The sequence below is a fragment of the Podarcis bocagei genome (assembly GCF_964188305.1).
Source record: "Podarcis bocagei genome assembly, chromosome: 11".
Classification (NCBI taxonomy): Eukaryota; Metazoa; Chordata; class Lepidosauria; order Squamata; family Lacertidae; genus Podarcis; species Podarcis bocagei.
The window spans coordinates 39,252,953-39,279,466 of record NC_138136.1 but is presented as its reverse complement, the minus strand read 5'-3'; the positions used below and the strand labels follow the sequence as shown (position 1 = coordinate 39,279,466).

Sequence of the window (26,514 nt, the reverse complement as noted above, 5' to 3'; positions counted from 1 at the left end):
TAACAAAGTACTAGAGCCAGAAGATTTAAATCACCAAATCATGAGAGCAGGCAAGCTACAAAGTGCATCTTGCCCCAAATATTTGTGACAACTTATTCATGAAACATGACTGGAGAGATACTGTTGCTGCTTTTGATCTTTAATAAAAACAAAATGAAGGAGCCACAGAATATATCTCCAAGGTGTGTGTGTGTGTATATATATATATATATATATATATATATATATATATATATATATATTTGCTTTCGTAGATTTTCACGGGTACAGGAATGCAGGTTTTGGTGTCTTCGGGTGTCTTCCCGTGTAAGAGTTGGGGTGTCTAGGCGACGTTTCGACGAGGTCTCAAGGGGCACTGCATGTTTGAGATGATGCAAGGAATAAACAGTTGAAGATTTTGTAAAAAGAAAAAGATTAGGTACATCTGGGAATACATGCACACCAAGAGACCCATTTTGAAAAAGGAAATAATGGGGGGGGGGTAGAATTTGAGGTGTGTTTTAAAGCATTTCCTAAGTTTTAATGTGAACACCCACTAGATATCTTGAGTACCATCTACAGTGACTTCACCACATTTGCTGCTCAGCCACTCGTAATAGTTTGTACTAGTAAGTTTTACATTTTATTTTATAATAATTTACACAGATTCTAACACTTTAATTGTCTGTAAGGCATGATTTGGGGGGCACATTTGCAGAGAGAAGAGAGAAGCCTCCCTTTTCACACATTACACTCATGATAACGATGGGGGGCTCACAGCTGTAGTTCATTAAGGAAAAGCAGAAGTTGAGGTTAAATTTTAAGCATGTATTTTCATTTCTTACTTGGGCAGCTCTTCCACTGACATTTATAAATTGGGTACTAATAAGATTCAACCTTGTTTTGGAGAGCAGCTTCCAGGTGTAAGCAGCACTTCGGCATAACTGTTGGGACAGGTATTCATTTAGATCCTATCTTGAGATTCATTTTGCTAATGCTCTTGTTTGGATCTGTTCTCTCCTCACTGTTTCCTGACTTCTCACATTCTTCAAGGTCAGGCCATGCCATCGTGGGGTCATCTGAGCCTAGGGGTAGAGTGTGGGGTGCATGATACAACTTCAAAACAATCAGCTGTATTTAAGAGAAAGGGTATCTTGAGTAGTCTCAGGTGCAAAGGGCTATATATAGGTGATGTCGTACCTAAACCTATAATCATGTTTTGCTTGGGGCTTCTTGAGCAATAAGGCCTGCATATTATAAATCAAGGGGCAACTGCGAAAGAAGACTTTTTTCTGCTAAAAAAACATTAAAATAAATGAATTGATTTGTGTAAAGGCATTGAGGATGATTTCAGACTCCTAGCTGAAGAGCAAAAGAAATGGGGGCAGGAAATACGCCTTGAAAGGCTAAGCCAGCCTTCGCCAACTTGGTGCCCCTCCTGATGTTTCACCATGAAGCTCCCATTAGTCCCAGCCAGCATGGTGCGTTCGCTGGGGGGCAGGTAAACCCACAAATGCAGAGGAACAGCTAGAAGCATTAGAATTACAATTGTTCCATTCAGTACCTTTTCAATTTTGAGCCATTTGCAAGTCCCACTGGGATTGGTTTTACTGAGTTAACACCACTGGAGCTAAGACTTAGATATTATATAGATATTATATTATTTTGTTTGTTTTTAAAGACAACGCTAGTTTTGACCCGCTCCGGCCACCCAACCCATTTCTCATTTTATAAATATTTTACATTTTACAAAAACATTTACATTTTACAAAAAAACACACGAAATCTTTACATAATAAATCTGCATTTCCTGTGATTTCTTTCCTTTCTGTGGTTGCTTATTTTATATCTTTTATTACTGCATATCCAGTTCAAACCTGTTTACCTGTATTCTCTTTTAGTTATTTCTTACTGTGCATGTTTATGTCAGTCCTGCTAATGTTTTAAGTTGTTTAAATAGTCAAATAGTCAATAGACTTCAAATAGTCAATAAATTTTTCCCTATTCTGTTTTTAAAAGTCTATTTTCTTGGTTTCTTATTCTTCCAATAACTTTCACCATTTCTGCATATTCCAGCAATTCTAATTGCCAGTCTGCCATCATTGGAACTGTTTCTTTTTGGTTGTCACTTTTAATCAGAAACTCCAATACTTTGGGAATTTATGGCAGGTGTAGGGTGGCATATGGTGGAAGCACATTAGGTATAATTAAATTGGGTTATCTTTTACAGTGAAAAGCTCATAGTTTTACTGAGAAAACGTTTATTTGCACAAACCCAAACTGATAGATGAGCATATGCAAATATTATGCAAATAGCTCTTATGGTGTACAGAAGTTTATTTGATTTTCATGTACCTTCTTCAGACTTCTGTCTGCTGATCATAATCAGGAAGTCAAGGTTTAACTTGTGCAGCCCAGTTTGATAAACGTACCCCGAGGTTGCAGTTCCACAGGTGATTAATGCTCATGAAACAACTGTCTGCCTGTCTGCCAGTGCCTGTCCAAAATATCACCATAGGATTTAAATAAACACTGGTTACTAAAAGGAAGGATCAAGGAGCAGCCCTCTGGGCTGTATAATTCAAACTTCTAGGAGCAATCTGTTTCCCTTTAGAGTTTAAGTCTGATCTGTTAAATAGTTAAGCAAGAACTTTAATTTGACTCAGCACTGTCCAGTCATCAACTTCAATGAGAGTGAGCTGTCCTCTCATATGAACTGTTTTTGTAAAAGAATAACGGCATAAAAATGCATTAGACACTTGGATTGGTCTTGCCCTCCACTTATGGCACAGTATATTCAGGATGATGCTCTCCAGTACATAAGCCAGCTGATCGATGGTGTTGAAATGGTTCAGTGCTTAGACTTAAAGTATACTTTCTTAACAGAGGTGCTTGAAATAGCTGGTCGTCAGGTCCCTCCCAATCCTTTAATTCCACCATACTATTGTTCTGCAGACTGAATATATTTATTAAGACAATATGGTAAATACTAAGTAAGATGTACAGATTGTATGTGAGAAGCTGTAGTCAATCATAACTTTCTAGAGCATTCACACACAGGAAAATCACATTAGCTGGTCATGTGTGTTCTTTGGTATGGGAATCCTCTTCACCCTCAGTGACCTTTCTATTCTGCACCATACCACATGCATCTTATGAATAGAAAGCTTGTTAATTCTAGAGAAGTCTCCTTCCTCAACTGTTCTGCTGTTGGTCTTTGTAGAAACACATCTACTGCATGAATCATTTTAAATATTTTATGAGGAGCAGACTTCCAGATATCACAGTATCCATTTCCCCCTACCATTCACTGAGAAAGAAAAAAATTCAATCCAGCCTAACTCAAATACTGTTGATCTAGTTCAGATTTTGTTTATTTGCTCCATTCTATTTCTTAATTCTATATGTTCTGCTAAGCCAGCTACTCTTAAAAGAACAAGCAAAACCCAAGGAATTTGTAGGCGGTTGTTACCTGCTGCTTCCAGACTGTTTCCCTTTCTCCTATTGTTCGTTTGAGTTTTCTTCCCCTTCAGATGGTTTCCACTGTCAACTTTCATTTCACTTGGAAGGTCAGGGTTCCCGAAAGAAAGCTTTGGCCTCTGCCAGCATAGTATCTTAACTCTTGGCCATGTAATATTTCCTAAGAATAAACTAAACCTTCAAATAGACAACAGGCCAAAAATTGCTGTCAAAAATCTTAAGCTGTAGTTGGTTTCTTTTCAGTGAGTGATAACACATCTTGAAACAGGATATTTATAATTTGTTAAGTTTTGCATTTATCCTCACAATCCTAAACCATAATGGCTGTCAGCTAAGAAAACACTGAGGTAACTAGAAGGATAGAGGAGAGATAAAGAAATAATTGGAAACAGAGGAGGAGACTTCTTCTTGTGCCTCCTAAACATCCTTTTTCAGTCCTGGTTTGCCAAACAGCTTCATAGTGCCTGCAGAGGCCTCTAATCCAGAGCACTTGAAGGATTCTGCTGCTCTTCCAAAGTTTTCTTATGAAGCTTAGCTTAATTTTCTACACAGATGCTCTGCCTGGTAGAATGCCATTAAGGAAGTGCTGCCTTTGGAAGGAAGTGCTTATCTTGGAAATAGGCGGATGCTCAGATCCAGCTGAGAACTGCAAAACATGTATATGTCTATTTGGATGGGCAATTGTATGTACTTTGCACTTTGTAGGAATGGAGCGGAAATTTGATTCATGTCACATTTAAAGGCAAATCTACCTAATTCACACTTTATATGAGCCAAAATACAGCCATCTCTCGAAATCATCTGTATACACATGGTCCCAGACATCTCCAACTGGGACTTCGGGAAGAGTCCTTGTCTAAAATTCTAGAAAGCCACTGCTAGTCAGGGTAGACACTACTGAGTAAGATGGACCAATGTCTGGCTCCGTATTATAGTCTGGCCGCGGTATTGTGAGGTTATAGGGAACCAGTAGTCGTGCCCATCAAGTGGAATCCCCTCCCGTCAGATGTCAAGGAAATAAACACCTGACTGTATAGGGAAGTTTTTAATGTGTGATGTGTTACTGTAGTTTTATAATCATTGGAAGCTGCCCAGACTGAGGCAACCCACTCAGATGGGCTGCTGCTTATTATTATTATTATTATTATTATTATTATTATTATTATTATTATGCTTCCTATCTACGTTGTTCCTTATAAAGGACAAGCATGAGACTCCTTTGAAATGATGCAAAGTTTCCTCCAGTTTTTATAACGCTGCCGAGAGGCAATCTAATCCATACAGCACTAGGAGATTTCGAATATAATGCTCTCTGCACTGACATTGTCTAATAAAAAAAATAATGCTGGTTTCATTACATGTTAACAAGCCAGTTAGTTTCCAAGCTATCTTTTAACTGGTTTGTTCTATCACAGTTTTGCTTTGTTTTTTAAATAGTGGGGGGAGGGGGAAGAATAAAATACAACAATTTTGTGAAAATTGAGAAAGCACAAGGAAATATGTGTTTTGGATGGAACTGAGCAGTTGGAAAGTGGCCATGGCCAAGTAAGCACACAGTAGCCTGAACCAGCAGGCTGACCCCCAACATTGGTACTGATGCTGCTGGCCAGACAATAGTTGGTGTTGGAGCAGCATCAGTTTCCAAGCTGCTTCCTGAGGATGTTGCTCTCTTTTTATTGGTAGGGCTCCAAACGCATGAGATGTACTTCTGTCATGTTGCATATGATTCTGCAGTATGACTCTCCGGAAGTAGATCATAGGATCTTTTGTGGTCTGAGCATATTCTGTTGCTGGTGTACCCCACAATACAATCTCTTCAAGTGACTATTTCGATTATTTATGCATTTGGGGCTAACTAACTCAACGTAACAAAGGGCTCCTGCAGATGACCTGTGGTGCTGGGGCATGTATTAGTCCTATTCTATCAGAGGTTTTGGTGAATGATGGTTATCCTTTTTAAAACCATTCAAATATTATTCAGTTATTGGTTGCTGTCTTTAAAAACTTCCCATAGTAGTAGTGGAGTTTGAGTTTTTCTACAGCTTGGTGCTTTTTAAAAAAGCGTCTTGTGTCTTTTTGGATGCTTCTGCATCACCCTCTCCGATCTATGCATTTGGAGTTTCCAGATATACTTGTGCACTGTACCAATCCAGAGAAATCCTGGGTTTATTTGTATGTTTGTCTTAGCATTGTTTTGTACATATAAGGAATTGTTAAGCTGATTGCATTTTTGCCAACTTGGCCACAGCATAAGTCACCTATTACTGACCAGCTACAGACAAAAATTAAACAAACTTTTTTGTTTTTGTTTTTACTTTTTGCTGCTGTTAAAACTCTTTTCCTATGGGTTTTGAGCTTCTGAAGCCAGGAGGTCACTTGGATCATGTATACAAAATTGGTAATTGCATTCCTGACTTTGCTAAATGCCACGATGCTTGCTATTTTCCAAAATAGCTTTGCAAACAATGACAATTACTGCCCAGACATTTTCAAACACAGCAGGATACTGGCTGAGGGGATGATGGAAACCCTGAAAAAAAATATAAATATTTTGAAATCTGCTGTAAATCAAATTTGTGCACTGGAGTAGGAGTGGATTATCTGGTCGGCCAAAGATGCTTTAAATTCTGGAAGCCTTTTAGTGCTTATTTACTAGAGTATTAATCAAAGTATAGGGTTTGCATTTTCTTTGACTGTGTAAGGTTACCCTAATAATTATTCTTTAAATGTTGTGTCAGTTATGTATATTCACAAACACCAATATAGAAAAGCAGCTACTGAATGTTTGAAATGTTACTCATTAAAAACCACCAATTATAACGTAATTGATATATTAAGAAACAAAACGATTTTTGTTTACAATAAGACAGAGAGTATGTCAAGTTCTACTACTGCAGGATTTGCTGAAGCAACGAAAGAGCCTACCTTGAGAAGTCTAATTTTGTTACTGTTTTGTGTACTGCCCTTTGGCCTTGAGGAAGGGGAATATATAAATTTATTCAACAAAAGAAAAGAAATGAAAGTGTGCTCAGTGTGTTCATTGAGGCTTGCTCCCATGGGTTGGCAGGCGTAAGACAAAGAAAACGTAGAGACTTTCCTGAGGTGGAGTCTTAGATATTACGATTGGCTAACTGTAAAATGTAAGAGTGTTTCTGATTGGCTAACTGTAAAATGTAAGTGTTTCTGATTGGCTAACTGTAAAATGTAAGAGTTTCTGAGTGGAAAGAGAGAACCAGAAGTGAGGAAGTCACTGGTATGAGCAGAAAACATTCATTAATTTTCATTTTCTTACATCTAAGACTCCCCCCCCCCCCAAGCCCGAACTTGCTGGAACTCAGTTCTGGCACCTCTCAGGTGGGCGCCATTGCCTTTATAAAAGAACAAGGTGAGTTCTGCCACCTTTTTATAGAAAAATAACACTGGTTATATCTGCACCCCACCTTCCTTCTGTCAACGTGGCATACATGTATTTCTCATACATGTATAGTAGCCGGAGCGGTACCTTTTTATTTACAGTGGTACCTCAGATTACACACGCTTCAGGTTACATACGCTTCAGGTTACAGACTCCGCTAACCCAGAAATAGTACCTCGGGTTAAGAACTTTGCTTCAGGATAAGAACAGAAATCATGCTCCGGCGACGCAGCGGCAGCAGGAGGCCCCATTAACTAAAGTGGTGCTTCAGATTAAGAACAGTTTCAGGTTAAGAACGGATCTCCGGAACAAATTAAGTACTTAACCCGAGGTACCACTGTACTTGCAATTTGACGTGCTTTCGAACTGCTAGGTTGGCAGGGATATATGACTCAGGAATTCATCCATCCAGACACTGAATCAGACCTTTGTTTCAGTTAAGTGGTAGCCTCAACTGCCTTCAGACCAGACTCTGGGACACAGTATATGTGACATTGTACCTTAACAATTTTTAAAATCAGTAATAATATGAAGCAAGAGCAGCTATAGGGTTGCCATATTTCAAAATATCAAAAATTCACCAAAAAATCAACACTTCCAAAAATGGATTGCCATACACCTGGCTTTTCCCGGATGTTTTTACTGATTTTTGGAAATTCCGCCCGGATGCCATTTCCAACAGACGAATCCCAGATATGTCTGGGAAATCCCAAATGTATGACAGTCCTACACTAGCAGAAAACAAATACTTGCAGAGACAGAGGTAGGCATAAAGAGATATTAATGGTAAAATGTTGCTGAAATCCAGAAGAAATGTTTGAGAAGATGACATGATTACATCTGTTTTTTCTTGACCTGAAAAGCTCACATATTTCATCTAGCATTACAGATATCAGAATGAACAGAGCTGGGATAGGAGTAGTATACAGTTGCTTTCACTACTTTCCCATCTAGCAGGCTCCTACCCCACCATTCTTCTCTTCCACCAGTGGGGTGAAACTGCTATTGAAAAGAACACCCACTCACCCTCAAGCCCCCTCCCCCCCAGGGCTGCAGTTGCAAGCCAGCAATTGCTCAACATTTTTTTAGTTTGCGCAGGAACCTTACTGAAATGAATAAATGTTCCACAGCAACAGTGCTTAGTGAATTGTACCCCATGGTCTTTCTACATGCCCAAATGAAGCTATAGCCAGGGACAAGGCTGAGACAACATTGAGGCATTACTTGATGTGTTATCTTTACTTTCAAAAGTGCTTTCAACAATGTAAATATTTATGCTTGCAAAATTCTTGCACGGGGATGTCAGTGAACAGATTGTTACCATTAGGCTTATTCTTTAAAGCTGCATTTTTATTTTTACTAAATTATCTATGTTAAAAACAAATCTGTGCCTGGTGTGGAATTTTACTGCATCAAGTGTTACAAGCAGCAGAATGCATGACATGTAAGAACAAGTGTTAGGAAACATGGAAATAAATTAGCATATAATTTACAAAAGCAAATAAAAATAACAATGTAACAGTGTACCACATTAATACTGCGTATAAAATAATAAGCAACTAGTCACAATAATAGAAAGGGTCTTTTTTCATTCTGTACTGTTAAGGAAATTTATGTGATATCCATACCATTAATAAAGATCTCCTAAGATGGACTATTTCTAGGAGTGTATATTTTGATGTGTTGAACAGGCATTTTGTTTCAGTATGAGAGCCTTAGTGTCAATGACATTGCTCAATGGAAATACCAGCAACACATTGTGAGTTTAATACCCTAGTACTGAATTCCAAGGTTTCCCATCTTTGTGTAGCCTATACAAATGGTCCTATTGTTATTATTTAGGAATATAATACTTTTAATATTTTAGCTTAGATTATATATATGGCTATAGTGTAGCAGCAGCAATGTCCTGTGCTGTGGAAACCAATGATTTACCTCTTTATTTCAGGCTTTTAATTCAGATCTAGAGCGATATATCGGTCTATATGTAACACAATACATTCTGTATTTCATTCACTTTAGCAATGAAACTCAACATTGCTCCAGGGAGTTTCTTAAATTCAAAAGTTGGTGCTCTTCTAAACTGCAGAGTAAACATTGGACCCCCTGGTCTTCTAGCACCAATGAAAGAGCAAAATGTGTCTTTGCAATATCAATGTCCTAAAGTGAGGTAAAAAGGATTTTGTTTGAATAAATCCCATCATTTCTTGCTAGCTGAAAAGACACACATTAACTAATAAATACATTTATGCCTCAGAGCAAATCAGAGTATGATAGACTGTAATCTTTTGCCTGGAAAATGCCATGCAATATCTATCCCTTTTATTATTTTTTATTTAGCCAAGGCATGTTAGCACCATGGTATTTCCTTATTGGACTGATGTACAAAGGTACCGTAATTGACACATTGGCTACACTACCCTCAGGCCTACACGTTACTCCCAGATGTGGATAGTTTTCCTTTCTAAGCTTCGGTGTCAATGAGAGTGAAGTACGTTGCAGCTGAGCAGTAAATAGCTCCAAGTAAACAGATTTGCCACAAATGAACGTACTGCTTCCTAGATATATGGAAGTTAAACATACTGTCAAGAGGTAGAATATGACAAAAAAATGATGGTTATGAATAAATGAACTACAGAAAACCCCACTGATGGATTGTCAAGGTTTTCCCTCCCACATAGTACAACTCTCTTTTTTTCTATCCCCCCACCCATTAATTCACATTAGTAAATATTGCTCAACACATTTGGCTTACTGTAATTTGTTAAATACACTGACACATTTAGATATCTTATACATGTTATAAAAACTTGTCTCATTAAGAGTATTTTTTTAATAAAAGTGCTGTTTGACTTCTAGTGTTAATACAAGGTGGTGGTGTTCACATCATCTCAATTGCACTACAACAAAGGAGGCAAGTTGGACACAAAGCACATTCATCAAGTACCTGCTACAAATTGCAAGTGTTCAAGTACAATATAATAATATAAACAAGTACCCACTTTCCTTATCTCTTTGTTGTGTCACTGACAAAAGCAGGGAATGGGGGAGAAGTATGGCCATTACTATTAGCTCCCACTGGATTCTGGAATCAATTTTACCCCAGGAGCTTGGCTTCACATTTAAATACAATTCAGAATATTCATAAATCGATATGGTGAATATAAAAGCTGTGGTACTTTGATTTGAAAGTTCCCATAAGTTATGTACTCTTTGGTTGTTTATTCTGCAATAGTCTCCAAAAAACTGGGCATATGCATGTTTTCTCTTCTCCATGGTCTCTCATAAATCTGTGTTCTCCTATTATATAAATGGAAGAAAAACTGGAAAGCCACTGTAGTTTTCAGCATGATCAGCAGAAGAGACTCTACCTCACTAGTCAGTTTATCATTAGTAATTACAGAGTAACAAAGCCAGTTAGAAGTCTGCAGAATTGATGCCTCTCTGTAACTAAAGTTAACAGTGAATTTGTAGATACCAACCTTAAGCAGTGAAATAGTAGGAAAAATGCTATTCACAACTGGAGTATGACCCCTCTATTGTATGGATATATTCCCTTTTAGTGGAAATCCTGATTTAATTGTGAGATGCCAAGATGGCTATAAACCTGCAGCACATATTTCTTTAAAGTTGGATGCATTCAGGCAACGACGGTTGCATCTCTTAACTCTATGTTTATCATCATTCTAGTTTAGTTTAGCTTTAGATATGGCTCACAGCAGTCTTCAGGAAATATGGATTATTCTCTAGAGAATGAAACAAAGGAAAATACATTTCTTTTACTTCTGATTTATAATTGTTCCTAATATAATATTCCCAAGCCCACTTCTTTAACTTAAACTGTGGTGCTTATGTAATAAGATAAAATAGTTATTAATTATAAGCTATGACAACATTTTAAAAATTCTTCTTTGCATCTGTAGTTGACCAAACCACAACAGCTACATTTTAAACAATATTAAATACAAATGGATTCAGTGTCATTTCTAAGTCCATAATAAAAATTATCTTAATGGTCCAAGGAGGTAAACAGACTAGTGGATCTCATCGAAAGTACATGTGTTCCACCATAAGTTACTCTGTATGCACTGTGTGTATTTTTTCCATTTTGGCATGCCCTCCTTATACTGTGTCCAGCACTTTGGATGAATAAATCCCACTTCATAGAAGTTAAAATAATATTGAAATTCTGTCAGCTGAGGCTGACCAGTGGTTACATTTTCCACAGGGTGATGCATTTACAAGGACATCTGTCTGGTTGCATTATGCAGCAATCTTTGATAGAAGCATTTCCACAATGAAATAGCAAGGCACTTTCAATTTCTGTGGGTCAATGTCCTTGGCAGGTCTTGCAGCACATCTGTCTGAAGTATGCTCGACTGCAGAACTTGAACTTCAGCACCAGTGGGCAATAAGCCACTTTGTTCACATCTTTGCATTCTGATGGAGACACACAAAGGCAAAATGATTACATAAATTTAAAAAGCAGAGAGAAAAACAAATTAAATTTAATAAGTTGCTTTTGTATCTGTCCTCTGCATGAACTTAGCATTTTGGTACAGCCTACTGCATACAAAATAATTGTAAAATTCAGACACTGTACAGAAGTCTTCAAGCACACCCACTTGTTATTCAGGGATCTAATCACATGAGATACTTAAAAAATAAGAGGTTTTCTTCACACATAGCAGCATTTCCCATCCCCACCCCCAGATCTATTTTGTTCCTCAATAAGAAGTTATCCAAAATCTAACTGAAGTTGTTGTTTAGTATCATGTTTGGGAATGATTGGTTTCTGAACTAAACTATGTATTGCAGCTGTTGCTGACTCTGAAAATGATCAGAATTACTAAGCACAGTTATAGTGTAAGTTCAATGACTTGATGTTCTAGTTGCTTCTACTGCAGCAGAGATCTCCAAATGTCAACAAGTGGGAAGAAAAGGTATTCTACATCTGGGCTTTGGCAGCCCGTATAAGTAGGCATCAAAGGTCTCCATAGAACAGATATACAGGTAATAGAGAAGACAAAAATTATTCTACTACCCATTACACATCATCCATTGCAATCAAACTGCCAACGATAGATTACTCTGAGGACATAGGTAGGTGACTGTTGAAATCAAAGTTTTGGGAAGATCATGTTGGGAGATAGGGGTGGGAAATGAAGAACACAGATCCTCCATTCATTCTCCAAAACAGTTCATACTTATCCCTCCATGTGTGTCCAATTAACACTGATTCCAGATTCTCACAAGGACAAGTGTATCAAATTTTCTAAGCCAGTAATGCTGGAGAAAGGCTGAGAGCCTACCCATGCTCACTGGAATTGGGAGTAAGTCCCACTGAACTGTAAATACTTGTTTCCAAATATGCAAAAGGTCATGCCATGAATGTGTAGCCCAAATTCAACTTTCCTGTTTAATTGCACTGTGGTTCATGGAGTGATAATTTTCCTAAATATGGAAGGGACAATCACAATTATCTTCCCCTACTCCCCAACAATACATGAAGGTCTGTTCAGGCAGAATTTTAACATTCACGTTTGCATTGATTTAGGCTACATTCCTTAACAAGATGCAAATGTGGTCATTTTATACAACCGGTGTGTTTGCACACATACACACACATATAAAGTGGGGAGCTGGGTCTTAAAAAGTTGTGGTGTCCCTTGCGGTACCCCTAAGGCTCTGCACGCTGTGTGACCAAACCGGTTGTGCTCCCCTAAATACGCCTCTGCTGCCAGAACAAACTTTTCCATGAAGTTCAATACCTATAACTGTATTTAACTATTTTAATGCATGTAATTGTTTCATATATATCTTTATTGTACTGTATTGTAAATTGATTTCAGATGCCTTATAGGAAGTGGTTTACAGTCATACCTCATGTTATGTTTGCTTCAGGTTATGCGTTTTCATTTTGCGTTTCGCAGCGACCCAGAAGTACCGGAAAGGGTTACTTCCAGGTTTCGCCGCTCACACGTGCGCAGACATACAAAATGACGTCATGTGCGTGCGCAGAAACAGCAAATCACCACCTGCGCATGTGCAGACGTGGGTTGCATTCTCTTTAGGTTGTGAATGGGCCTCCGGAACAGATCCCGTTCTCAACCAGAGGTACCACTGTATAAATGAAATAAACATAACTGCATTTGCTGATATCCACCCCATTAGACTGGCATCTCCTTTCCTTTGCTTGTTGTTTTCCCTACTATTAAAATTTGCACTGTTACGTTCCTCTGGGCGAGGATCAGTCTGTCTGTCTGTCTGTCTGTCTGTCTGTCTGTCTGTCTGTTTCTCTCCCTCATATAACTTTGAAAAGTGCTACGCACACTGATTGTGCTGTATAAATAAATACTCTGGCTTAGATCCAAAGAACCACACCACGAATAATGCATACCCAAAGGTGGTTTGGACTCATGCCGCATGACAAACCTGTTTTGAAATGAAGCTGTTTGAAATATGGCACAGGGGCTTGCCATTCAAAGGGAAGAAAATAAAAAGTTCCAGTGGGCACATTGAAGACTGAGCATGCCAGAAGTAGCTCTTTGGATCCCAGCCAAAATATATAAAACACAGTTCCCACAGTTCCATCACACCAAGAAATGGAACCCAGGGCTATTGCAAATAAATGGGTAGGCCTATGGCAAAACAAGGCAGCTCCTCCTAAGTAAACAAGCTCCAACTCAGGGAGATGAGGACTCTGTGGTGCTGATGTCGTCCTTAGCCTCGGTTAAAGCCAGTGGTGGAAATTCATACGCAGAAGGAAAGTGTCGAGGCCCCTTGGCCTGTCCTGGTTAGTGGTGGAGTGTTATGACTGCACCTATTGGTAAAGTAGGCTGCTCTGGAGGAAGGACATTTGCCTATAGATGTTTTTAGACAAATTATTTTTGGTTCCAACCAAGTTAAAATATCAGCTATTCTCTTTCTGACACTCAGGATCAGGTCAAAATGTACTTTTAATGCAATGCTACTGAAGAGCATGTAAATTTCAAACCACCACACTCATTTCAGCTACTGAAATGCTTTAAAAAGACAATATAAAGGAAACTGAAGCCTGCATAAAAACAGGTGAAAGCACCTCAGATATTCTGTTTTAGGTGACCTTGTAAAACCTGGATTCAGTTACCACATATACTTTTAAAGTTGAGATGTGCTATGTCAAATACATACTGTCAGTATCTCACTCTGAATAACAAATGTAAAGTTAACATCAGTGGCAGTTTGCCAATACCTAGCCTATAATGCTTTCATTCTCCAGTTAAATACCTAAAGCAGATGTTAATTGTGACAAGATGTCACCACTTTATTTCATCCAGATCATTGCTTCTGCTCATTTACGGACTGTGCATAATGTTATCAGATGCAATCAGCTGGCACATAATACTATTTAAAACTGCTTAACAGAAAGTAGAACAATCAGATTGAATGGATTGAATGTTTTGATTAATTTCTTTTATGGAACTGACAAACAGAAAATCGGAAGTCCTTTTAATTTTTGGCTTTCATCTTTTTTCCTCTTTCTGTTTTTCTCTTAAGAAAAAGCTTTAATGAAATCTTATGAATGAGGAAACCAAACTCACCTTCCGTGTTGGAAATGGGAGTACTGTCACATTTGCTTTCACACTGCTGCATTGAAGGAGGCCGAACAGTATCTGGACAGTCACTGGATGCTTGCCCAGTATATGAGAGGCATTGCACGGTTCTCATCTGTTGTCCAAGACCACACTGTGCGGAACACTATGTGAGAAATGGGGCATGATAGGAAGGAAAGAGAGAAAATAATGGATGTCATATTATGAGTAATGAACAGAACTGCAACATGGTGAATGGAATAGTGTCAGAAACACTATCTGGGGCAGCTGTGGAGGGAATCCTTATCACTGCCATACTAATAAATTCAGTTAGGCAGTGTGTTTCCCTTCCCTAATTAATAAGGATGCTCTGACTACTATGCTTCTTTCTGAGAAGCCTTTTTTTAAGTGCATGGATCACTTATTTCTTTTCTTTCACAAAGTATACTGATTTGGCAGCCCTGATATGCTGTCATAAGAAAGATGCAATTCGCCATATGGAAAAGGGGACATAGGTAGAGAATAAAAGACCCTGAAAGGGTAATAATGTCAGCATTTCTGGACTGTAAAGAAGCGGCCATTTAAATTTCTGCATTTTAAATTATTAGTTTTATTTCCATAGCATATTGGCTAACATTTGTCATATTCATGTAATACATTTTTCCAGAATTTTTTTCAGAGTGGGTCTATTTCATTCTACCTCATATATGAATTTTGACTTCTGCCAAATGTGTGCAAATGCTTCAAAATGTAAGACCCAATTTCACTTTTGACAAACACAAACTGGCGGTGGACATTGTGCCATTGTCAGCAGACACATCACAGACTGAAGTGGTTACCTGTGATATTTACAAATCTTACATTACAAGCCGTGTTAGGTAACTGACAACTGCATGTGACACTTGTGTATTTATTACACTATGGCTGTCAACTAGGACAGATGCAAAATATGAGAGTTCAATATGTAGCTTAATGCCTTTAGCTTTTTGCTGGGACTGCCACCTAACTTAAGTGAAAAGGTTTCCCCCCAGTTGTTTTTTCTACTAATTTTAGATGTCTTATCTACATTTTTCTATCCTATGGAATCTACGCTACTCTAGTCTAGTATGTAGTCTTTACCTTGGGAACTAACAATAAGCTGTCCTTATTTCAGTAAAATGCCTTAACACTAAGAAATGAACTAAAACCATTATGTCCAACACATCAATTTACTATTATGTGGCATGATGTGATCACTCAAGTTACTTTTCATCCAATACTCTGTCAAATGATATTCAGTATATTTAATGAAATTATTCTTTTGCTACCCAACAAGCCTGCCTGTATTACCTGTCCCCAGTCTCCAGTAACCCATCGTGGTGGAGGACATCTGCCCAAGCTACAACGCATGCGAACTGGTGGCTTGTTTTCTTCTTGGCAATGTGCAACTGGAAATGTTTTTGAAAGGTCACTGCTTTTGCAGAGAACAATACGATGCTTGAAACCAGGACCACATTTTGGAGTACACTGGAAACAAGATACACAGTTTATATATAAAGAAAAAATAAAATGTGAAAAATTAGAGACACACATTGCTGCAGTCTTGTAGCCCCTAGGAGGCTGTTCCAAGGGCCAAGGGATATACTGGAACTCTGACTGTGGAGATGGAGGTCTTGATGTTAAATCCCTGTTTCTTGCTGCTATGGTAATGTCTGCAGTCCTGGCCCAACTGACACTGGTAGGGCTGGAAAGGTGGGGGTGGTGTTGAGGGAGGACCAGGGACAGAGGAGGCTGGATCCAAATGATCTAATGTTTTCTAGTCCTCTGAAACAACTCCAAGCTCAGAGGAACTGTACACTCAGAGGAATTGTACACCACTTCCAAAATAAAAACAGGAAAAGGTTGGAAGACTGTAAGATTGCTTCTCTGTCTTCCCTTCAGCTCTGTAGGTGACTGCCTGGCAGATAAGGTAGTCAGTTGCCTTGTATCATCTCTCCTATTTTCTGACTGCACAATAAATCTATTGTCCTTCTGAATAAAGTATACATTACATCTATAAGTCAGGATCTAGTATTGTACTAGCAGTTCTAATATAAGTAGTTATAACTTATGTATGTATTTGAAACCACTGAGTGACATTATTGTAAAGGCTTTGCAAAAAGTGGTTACTTCCCTTTCTTATCACATCGAATAGATTATTTTCTGTCTGGCACTGTGATCTAAACCACTGAGCCTCTTGGGCTTGCTGATTGGAAGGGTGGCAGTTTGAATCCCTGCGACAGGGTGAGCTCCTGTTGTTCTGTCCCAGCTTCTGCTAGCCTAGCAGTTTGAAAGCATACCAGTGCAAGTAGATAAATAGGTACCGCTGCGGCGGGAAGGTAAATGGTGTTTCTGTGTGCTCTTGCACTAGTCACAGGGTCCTGATGTGCCAGAAGTGGTTTAGTCATGCTGGTCACCTGACCCAGAAAGCTGTCTGTGGACAAACGCTGGCTCCCTCAGCCTGAAGCAAGATGAGCACCGCACCCCATAGTCACCTTTAACTAGACTTAACTGTCCAGGGGTCCTTTAACTTTACCTTTTTTAACCAGCTTTGACACTGAAAAAAAAGATTTTGATGTGTAGGAAATTTATTATTTAATGCATTTGTGAGTTTACTCACTTCTGACCAATCCAAAGGAACCCACTGTGGGGGGCAAGACTGGTTGTTACAGGATTCTTTTTCAATTGGTTGATGTGTTAAACAATGACTACTATCCAAGGTCTCCTCTTCAGAGGGTCCAATCTTCCTGATACATAAAACGGTTCGCGATCGCATTCCACCATCACAGGTCTTACTGCATTCTGACCAATCTCCTATAAACCATCTTCAAGAACAATATCGGGGGTATTACTTTTTCCATAAATAAAACAAATATTCATATAGTTGACAAGTACACTTGAATGTATGAGAATTTTATTCATCTAATGCTCCCTTATGCCCCATTGAAAGTCTACTGATATAATTCTCAGGAAGGATACTATAAGAAGAAATGTAGGTGTAAACACAAAATATGACAGATTATCAATTGGATGCCATTCTTTAGTTAGCTCTGCACTGACTCTCTAATTTCTGGAAGCATAGTTTGTCACTATTTTTTCTATATGGAAATTTAAATAAACACATGGACAAAGAATAGAATACCTTATGTACTAAGTACTTACTCGGGTGGGCAAGGCTCAGTGTTGCAGGCTCTTTGATTTTCTGGTGGTTTACTATCAGGATCACAGTAATTGTTCTGTACTATGGAACCATCATCCAGCCTTTTGCACACTATTTCTTGCTTCTGCACACCTTGGGAAGAATAATTAGTGTTTCTCATTAAGCAGTGCCTCCATTTTTACATTCTTTATTTCAGGCCAACTTAATTTGTGATCTACCATGCCAAATGACACCCAACAACCAAATAAATAAAGTCGTTCATCCGGGGCCCAATACACCTCCTCATTTTGTTGCCTACTTGGAGCTGCAAAAGTAAGAAGATTGCTAATCACCTGACAGGAGCTGGGTGGGCTGCATTCAACATGGCAAGTCACATCACAAGTTGTAGAGTCCTGCCATAGCAGTTCACCTGTGCTCTCCAAATATCAGAAAGAACAATTGATTTGAAGCTCCTGTACCATAAAAATGTTTAATTTGTAGCTGTTTTAAGCAACCGTGTTTGTGTGTACTATTTTCTAATGCAATAAATATTTTTAGTATACAATTGTTCTTACTGTTCTTATTGTAATTCTCAACTGCATATTTTATTCATTTGCAATACAAATAGATACTACTGTACATGACTGCATTTCAGGTCAGAAAAAATTAAATATAACAACAGGGTAGAATTCAGTACTTTCTATTTGTAAATAACAACCCATGAGTCTTTTCTTTATTATAATGAAACAGCTAGTATAGGGGCTAGTATAGTGAATTGAACTGAATGGAAAATCTCATCTCACAGATTCTTAGTGATTCAGAGTGCTGGTGAAACTCTTGATCAGCATTATTGTTTTTTCCAGTGTATACAATTGGTCTTTTCAGATGTAGCAATCACATATTTGGAAAGAAAGAACAAGCACTGGTCCATATGCTCCTTGAGCACTGGCCTCTTTTATATTCAAAATTGGGAGCTTTGGTTTAATACAGGTTTACCAACCAAGTGCTTAAACCACAGCCTAATCACAGTTTAAGATTCTGGTTTCCCATTTTGGATGTAACAGGGAACTATAGCTTAAAGAGACCAGGATTGAAGCACTTAAATGAGCATGTGAGGGGGAGGGGAAGTAGCAAATGAGGGGAAATCCTCCATTTCCTTTCAACCTGTTAAACTTCCTAATATCCAGGCCTACCACAGAACTCCACAAGGATGTTACAACATGCTCAAAAGACCCACACTATAAAGAGTCGTAACATATTTCAACTGCATCATGTTGAAGCTTCTTATTGATTCTCTCATTCTAGTAAACATCAGTAGATAAATAATACAAGGATGAACCAGTAAAAATGTTCATAATAACAAGATGCAATTCTTCAGCATGTCTATTAAGAGAATAAATGATCACAAGACACTGCACTCAAACTAATTAGACCAGACAATCCTATTCTCTCCACCCACATACTCTGTGCTTTTCTTTATTAAAACTGACCATTAAAGACATGAGGATTTGATCAACAACCATGAGAAAAATGACTCATTTGAAGTCCTGCTGTTCCACAAGGTGCTGAATCACCAGCGTACAGACACCCAGCCTATAATAACTTGGACAAAGTCTTCTGTTTCCTACCTGATTATTCTTACACACCCACATTTCTTAAATCCAAGGCAAGCACTAAACCAATGTTTTCTTTGTTAATCTGCTATTGCTAGGAAACTGTGCTCCATCATACTTGAGTGTCTTGGTTATCCATTAGTTATGAATTTTTTGTGGTTGAAAATCTAGCAGATTATTTCTGTGGCAAGTGAGATGTTATTCACAAATAATCACAAGTCTTACCATCTCAGTTGGTGGTTTCTAACTGAAAGTGCCTGGATATGGATGTGTCAACAAACTATTCAGATATGACTAAAGAAATGATGTTAAGTCAGTGATAAATTAAAGCCATTGGACTAAATTGTAGATTTCTTCACCAATCCTGCCTGGTCTTGTAGCTCATAGGGACTTGACCCAACTTCTTACATTTCTCTGCTAAATTCCTGCAGCTTTGGTAGCTAGGAATGCCATGATGGTGTCCTGGTGCCATACCATACTATTAATATTTTCAGCAGGGTATTATACCTGGATTCCTGTAGCATCTCACACCTACTCATCCTTAATGGACAAACCTCCTCCATTTTGTCTACTGACTGACTTTCACCTCCCTTCCTATAGCACACCACCTTCCTTTGTTTTCTATTAAGCAACAGAAACATCTTTCCTAAGCTGCAGAGCACAAACTCTGAAAACCTTGTAGTTACAATAAGGCAAGACAAGAAGGATTTGGGGAGAAACTTCCGAAAGATATTAAAACGTAACACTAAAATATATTTACATACATAAAAAGCGGGAAACCAGCTGCAGAGCTGTGGCAAAGGTGTAAAAAAAAAAAGAGTATGAAAGAAGATTAAAAAAACCAAGAAGCTGATAAATTAATTATACCAGTTGTCAATGCAAAAGATGGTGGAAATATATGTATATGGTTCACAACTGGTATAAGAACTATGTAAACTTGAGGTAACAAAGGATTAAATTTTAGAATCAGTAAAAAAACCAAAATGTAGAAATTGAATTGTGAACAGATAAACAATTTATATTGTTTATCATCAGGATAAGCTTCCAGGGCAGCTTACAAAAATCAAAATACAGCATAATAAAAATACAAAAATAATTGAATGAATACAAACTAGTAGATCAGCAGCAATAGATCAGAGGAAGGAATAGTATTATCTCTGGAAATAATTAAGGAAAAAGTAATGACTTTTTAAGCCCAAGCTACTCGGTAGCAGATCAGTGTCTTCAAATGTGACTCTGTCCATGTCTAAAGTGAGGATGCAATTAAAAGAGGTTTCCTTCCCACAATCCTTAACCATGCAGTCTATCTCCTTAAATCTTTCTTTCATCTTGCAAGACTCCAATACTGCAAAAATAAAAGCTCAAATGGGAGAAAAAGCAATAAGAGAAAAGGTGGTTGGTGGGGTGGCAATTAAAATCTTCAAAGCTTAGCCCCAGAGTCAGTTTGTTTGCAAATGTACAAATCTGTAAAATGTACAAAGTATATTATATTGTCAATACTAATCCTTCATCCTGTCTAAGGGAGCTCTTTCACTATATAAATCCCCAGCTAGCAAATTGCCTAGCTAAAATTTATTTTTGAAAAGCTGTGCAGAAGGGAAGATGTTTAAAATTTAAAACCAAGATCTGTTGTGTTAGGAGCTCTGTTACTTGGTCCAAAATGGGATATTTTTAATAAAGCTAGTGGGAGTGTTGGCTCACAGTGGGAAGAATCCTGAAGCCAAGCAAGACAGACAACCCAGATGTTAACTGGCTAGCCAAAGCACATGTTGATCCAGTTAAAAATAAGCTATTTTGTAAAGCCGTGTATTATTGGATTTACTTTATGGTACAATAATGGTAGAGGCCTAAATATATTTCAAAACCACTACTACCTCACTGAAATGCTATTGTCAAGTTTCCATTAAACATTAAATTATTAATATAAACAACAAAATAAAGTTAGGGACTGTATTTTTAGGTAAAAGCCATTGACCCCTATCTGTGGACACATGAGCATAGCACACCAATATTTCAATTTTGAAATAATCCTGCATGTCTTAAGTGTACCTGTATGTACTAATGATGCTCAGCCTAGAAACTGCTGAGGAGGGAATTATCTAGGATCTTCCAAGTAAACAAAACAAGAGCTAAATAGGAAGAGCAGCCTTTGGGCTTAGCTTAAAAGGGGGGATAAAATTACAGATACACAAGGATGTAGCTCTTCCATCTCTGAAAATAAAATTTCAACTAATTTCCAACTGGTTATTTTAAAAGTTTAAATTATTTATTCATAATTTCACACAGCATACAAGTAAAATCAATTTCTTAGCTAACTCATCCAAGTACAAAATAGTCCTGAAGAAGTAAAGCTTGCTCAGGTTTTTACAGGATGCAGAAAAGGTATACTATTATCAGTTCATCAGCAGAGATTTCATATGGAACACAAATGAAAAAGAACTTTACAACCCTATATAAAATTTTGAGATAAATGCCCAATATTTGGCACTTATTTCATATTCTAGGTCCTAAACAACCACAACAGTGTTAAACCTTATCTGTTAAAGGTATTGTACAAGGGGGAAAAGCACAAGTCAGGTTTTTCTTCTTCCCTAAGAGCGTGAAGGTGTGACTATAATTCCAGATTGGTTTTTTTTAAAAAAACTTAATAAAGTTAAATTACAAACACATACAGTATTTTCTTCTGTCTTGGGCCCTATTCACATGCACACCTCACAGAATGAGAGTCAAATGCTGATGCAGTATAGATTAAAATAGTGTGGTTCTGCCCATTTGACTTAATTTTCATCTATATCTTGTTGGGGATTACACAATTTAGATTACACAATTTAGAAGCGACTTTCAGCACTGCTAGCTGTATGTGTGAATGACATTTTTGGCTGTGTTCAAAGGGTAAGAATGTTAAATCCTTCTGCAAAGGTTATTCAGAAGCATTACTTCTACTGTTCAGACATTTTATGTACCATAGTACATTGCCCAAATAAATGTTCAGTGTCATCTGATGCCATAGTTCTCTTGGCCCAGTAAGCAGATGCGCCATCTTTAATTTCTGCATAATTCAATAGTATATTTATTTTCTTCTTTCTCAAAATGGAAATCCTACTATGGACCAATAGACAAGGTCTCAAGAAACACCTATGTATTTCTACATGCTCAAAGGAGCTTTGAACTTATGCTTCTTGAACTGTGACCCTCGGTGGAGATTTAAAAGCAGTTTTGTGATATGACATGGAGGTGTTCTATTTTAAGCAAAGGAGGTAAAAAAACAACACTGGAGATAGGTACACTTGAATACAACAAATATAGACCTCTGGATCCTGATCTTTGTCAGTTAAGCCTTTGCAAACTCGATACTAAACACAATGAAAAGGACACTTACAGTGCGATCCCATACATATCTTCCCGAGGTAAGCTCTAATGAGTTCAGTGATATTTACTTCCAGATAAATGTGAATATGGCTGCTGTCCAAATCACTGGTCCTTGCTGCTGGATATGGTTAGGGTAGTGTGCATGCCCCTGGCTGCCACAGGACATATGGTGGATAGAACATGATAGCCTGTGGTGTTCTCACTCGTGGTAGAACTAGAGGCACACCCACTGGGCTACTGGGGCACAACCCTCCCAGTAAAAATGTCAAGCATTTTTTCTTAAATCTCCTCTTCAAAATTTCCAAACCACACACACTTTCTGGTCCCACACACATTTTATACTTCCTTGAATTTATGGAAGCATTTCTGTCAGTCTCCTGTTCTCTGGCCAATCACCTACCTGCAGCATTTGGCCAACCCTAATCCAAAAGTATAGCTATGGCAAAGAGGTCCCTCCTATGTGTCTAAGTAGAAAAACCAGATGACTCATTGAGCTACTGGAAACTCAGCCTTACTTGGAATGCTCCACATTCCACATGTTGTTATGAGACCTATCCAGAGCACAGTCACTATAGCAGATATGAAAGGAACCAGGACTGCTTATGGCTCCACTTCCTTTCCCAAACCTGGAAGATATTCTTCTTAATCTCAGGCATAACAGAGGCGGATTGATTAGTCTGGTGTGATGCACTCAGCATGTGAACAGAGATTATGGCTTAACATTTTAAAGACTAAGCCATGCATTGCAATATATTCTGCCGTGCTGTGATGTGCCCTGGCTCAAATGGAACAATTGGGTTTTCTGGCCAATTGATTGGAATATTCTGTTCTTTTAATTTAGAGGGGGGAAGTATTTTGGATAGTGAAAAGGTAAATAGATTTTAGCAGGGAACTGTATGCAAATGGAAGCAAGTTGCGTCTTCTGGCTGGCTGGTATGAGCCAGCAGGCCTTTGAATATGGTAGTAGGTTTGGCTACTCCACTTGATTCTGCTACTCCAGGCAAGGGATTGAGCTCTGCCTGATACCTATGGTATTTAGATAACTGGTGCCTATCTTACATTTTTTTGGCATACATATAAAAGAAAATTTCAGACAGAACATCCTAAGTGGCACCATTAACAAAATTATATATGTAAAGATATCTGTATCAGTAAAGGGAGCAAAATACAACCTCTGAATATATTTAGTCCTTAAAAAGCTATTTATAATGTTAAAAATGATATTTTAATAAACAATTAGTCTATTTTGATATCCCTAAATGACACAACCCAGATTAAAACCAATAAGTACGGATGTTTATGCAGCCAGTATGACATTTTTTATGGAAATCACAGAAAGATGCTGATTACAAAACACTTCTCTCTATCAGATAATATATCAGCAATGGTGCTAAGCTTTGATGGAAGCATAGTGACAGACAGGCCCTGAGTCTGCCTCAATTATCAAGAACTACATATGCATACTCCAATTCCTGTTTATTGTATTACTTCAAATTTTACAGCATTCTCCATAAAAGTAACAGTCTACTTCTGGGACAGTTGAAAAGATAAATACTCCGCCAAAAGTAAACATATGTATTTGATGTCTGGAATTATATAAAAATTGTAGAAAACCTAATGCAAACAAAAATCTACTCATTACACCATTAAGTTTCAACAACATTTGGAAGAAAAATTCTTAATTATATTCAGACTCAACAAAAATAAGTTTTCTATCTAGCTTTCAGCTTTGATGGGAGAGTTCTTACCTCCAGCACAAGTAGCAGAACATTCTGACCAAGGTAGGTGATTCCACGTAAAGCCAACTTCATTGTCGCCACTGCCAGTACGAGAGATGGGAACATTGAATTTATACCTTATCCCCAGGTTTTGCTCCTGTAGTAAAATCTGCAGTTGAAAATAACTGGTTATACCATTAAAACACTTGGAAAAGAGTGCACTGATATTTAAACAATGGCTGCATTTGTACTAGATATTTACTTCCAGAGAACAGTTCTGAAAATCCTTGCAACATTCCTAGAATTTAGAATAATACTTATATCTATCTTTCCAAACTGAAATAGTTGAAAGCTGAAAGTGTGTGCCCCCGGTCAAATGCAGCAGGATCCTTCAAGGGGAATTAGAAAAGCAAGAATATAATAAAATGTTCCTGTCAGCTTTGTAGCAAAAAAGAAGTGGCATGCTAACAATGCAAGCCTTAACAGGCTTACTTGGAAGTAAGTCCCAGTGGGTTCAATAGAACATGCTCCCAAAAGAGCACACATCAGATTGCAGTCTAAATTGTGCTAAGCTTAAAGGTTTGGAATAAGCTTGCCATGCTCCCTATGTTAGAGGCCATAAAAGTTGGTGAAGTAAATATGACTGCCTTGTTTGGAATATCTACAAGTTTTCATAATTGAAAAATAATCTGAATTAAACCCATCAAAGCTCTTGATTTCTTGAGAGTGAGGCAATGCCTCATACAAAGCAGACTGGGCCAATGCAGAAAATCTACAACGTGGTTTTTAAAGGCAGCAGAGATGCTGTTGCAAGTATCCATGAAAAATACATTTGCTTTTAAATTCCTGCTGATAAGACTGTTCTATACCTAATGTTTAAATTGCCTACCTAACACATTCTCTCACTTCTACATATAACTATAATGGAACAACAGATGGAACTACAGAAGGAATTAATCCCAGAGGGAAACTGGCCTTAACGTAAAAAGCAATAAGCATTTAAAAATGCAATTACAAGAATCTGAAGCGTTTGAGCATGTGCAGTGATTTATTTATTAACTTTGCACACTCTCATGCAAGATTACAAAATGCTTAATAAAATCTCCTCATTTTGAATTAGTTTGCTATGCTGCAGGAGGGCACAGACCAATTGTCTGAGAAACATCACTAACTGAGGGCACATGAAAATAATTTGGATTCTGGCTGAAGAATGGTCATGAATGACCAGGAATTCATGTCTTTATGTGGCTAATGGAGATGTCTAGTGGAGGACAAAGCTCAAAACAATCTAATCCTTTTCCATGGGTACAGCTTCACTTTTCAATTCCAACTGCTAGACATGAACTCACATATTTTAAAAAGGTAATTGAACTACTTTACCATGACTATGAGATTTTCTGAGATAGGGCCTAAGGCTTCCAAAGATTCTGGTTCATCTGCTGGCCTTTTATAATGGAAAGCTGTCCCAGCAACATCGAATTTTCTAGGCCAGTCGATAGTCCAGGCACCATTAATATAATAGTCATCGTCCTCAGATTTTAAAGCTTAAAAAAATGCACAAAGTGATTAAACAATCAGGGATTCAAAGTGTAGCATCAAATGATGTCATAGTGAATTCAGGTGATTGAAAGGCGGGCACCTGTTAGATTTGGCTTTTCAGTGGTGAAGAGATAAAGATCTGACCCCCACCCCCCACCGCCAGCAAGAAAAGATTCTATGGCTCATGAGTATTCTACAGTTCTCTTAAACTTGCAAAGGGTTGTTGAACAGCTTTTAATATCCTAGTTCAGCTTCAGAAATTCTAGTTCAGCTTCAGAAATTTGCATAAATCAATGTTATGCTTACTTTGTAGCATGTCTTCCACAGTATGATCTATTTTTAAAATGATGACAATGTTACTTTCCAAAGAAATTTTGTTTGTTTCTAATTATTCTTTTGTGGCAGTCACAGTATAACTCTAGCTCTCTAATTAGAACAATTTTTCTAATATTTTGTTTGTTTTAGTTTTCATTCTATAACTAGGTAACTATAGGCATTAAAATATCCAATCGGTATCTTTGTTCTCTAGGGTGTTACAGGGTAATATTTAACAAACATTTTTGTAACTGTGGCTGTAACATGGATCCTGTGGCTTGGGACCACAAGTTGGCAAGAATCACTTGTGGTGGCTACATTCAGGCACAAAGCCAATGTACAACTGTTCCAGGTT

The 26,514-nt window shown here is 37.9% G+C and overlaps 1 protein-coding gene and 1 long non-coding RNA gene across 14 annotated transcripts in view; both read right to left on the bottom strand.

Annotated features, from left to right (window-relative positions):
* Window positions 1-6,623, bottom strand: part of LOC308597396 — a 42,267-nt gene extending 35,644 nt beyond the window's left edge. The window contains exons 1-2 of the long non-coding RNA XR_014012930.1: window positions 6,385-6,623; window positions 3,452-3,578 (exon numbers count right to left, since the gene is read on the bottom strand). This is a non-coding gene — a long non-coding RNA (uncharacterized lncRNA). The remainder of the gene's footprint in view (window positions 1-3,451; window positions 3,579-6,384) is intronic.
* A 1,580-nt stretch (window positions 6,624-8,203) lies between these two features.
* The window catches only part of ADAMTS6 (ADAM metallopeptidase with thrombospondin type 1 motif 6), a 125,604-nt gene continuing 107,293 nt past the window's right edge, over window positions 8,204-26,514 (bottom strand). For 12 of the 13 annotated variants that reach the window (XM_081212696.1, XM_081212695.1, XM_081212694.1 and 9 more), the window contains 7 exons: window positions 25,686-25,849; window positions 24,336-24,474; window positions 17,629-17,758; window positions 17,087-17,291; window positions 15,778-15,954; window positions 14,458-14,614; window positions 8,204-11,314 (listed from right to left, as the gene is read on the bottom strand). In XM_081212696.1, coding sequence (XP_081068822.1) covers window positions 11,205-11,314; window positions 14,458-14,614; window positions 15,778-15,954; window positions 17,087-17,291; window positions 17,629-17,758; window positions 24,336-24,474; window positions 25,686-25,849 — 1,082 coding nt within the window. In that variant the 3' untranslated portion in view covers window positions 8,204-11,204. The remainder of the gene's footprint in view (window positions 11,315-14,457; window positions 14,615-15,777; window positions 15,955-17,086; window positions 17,292-17,628; window positions 17,759-24,335; window positions 24,475-25,685; window positions 25,850-26,514) is intronic. The other variant, XR_014012840.1, reaches the window with a different exon arrangement.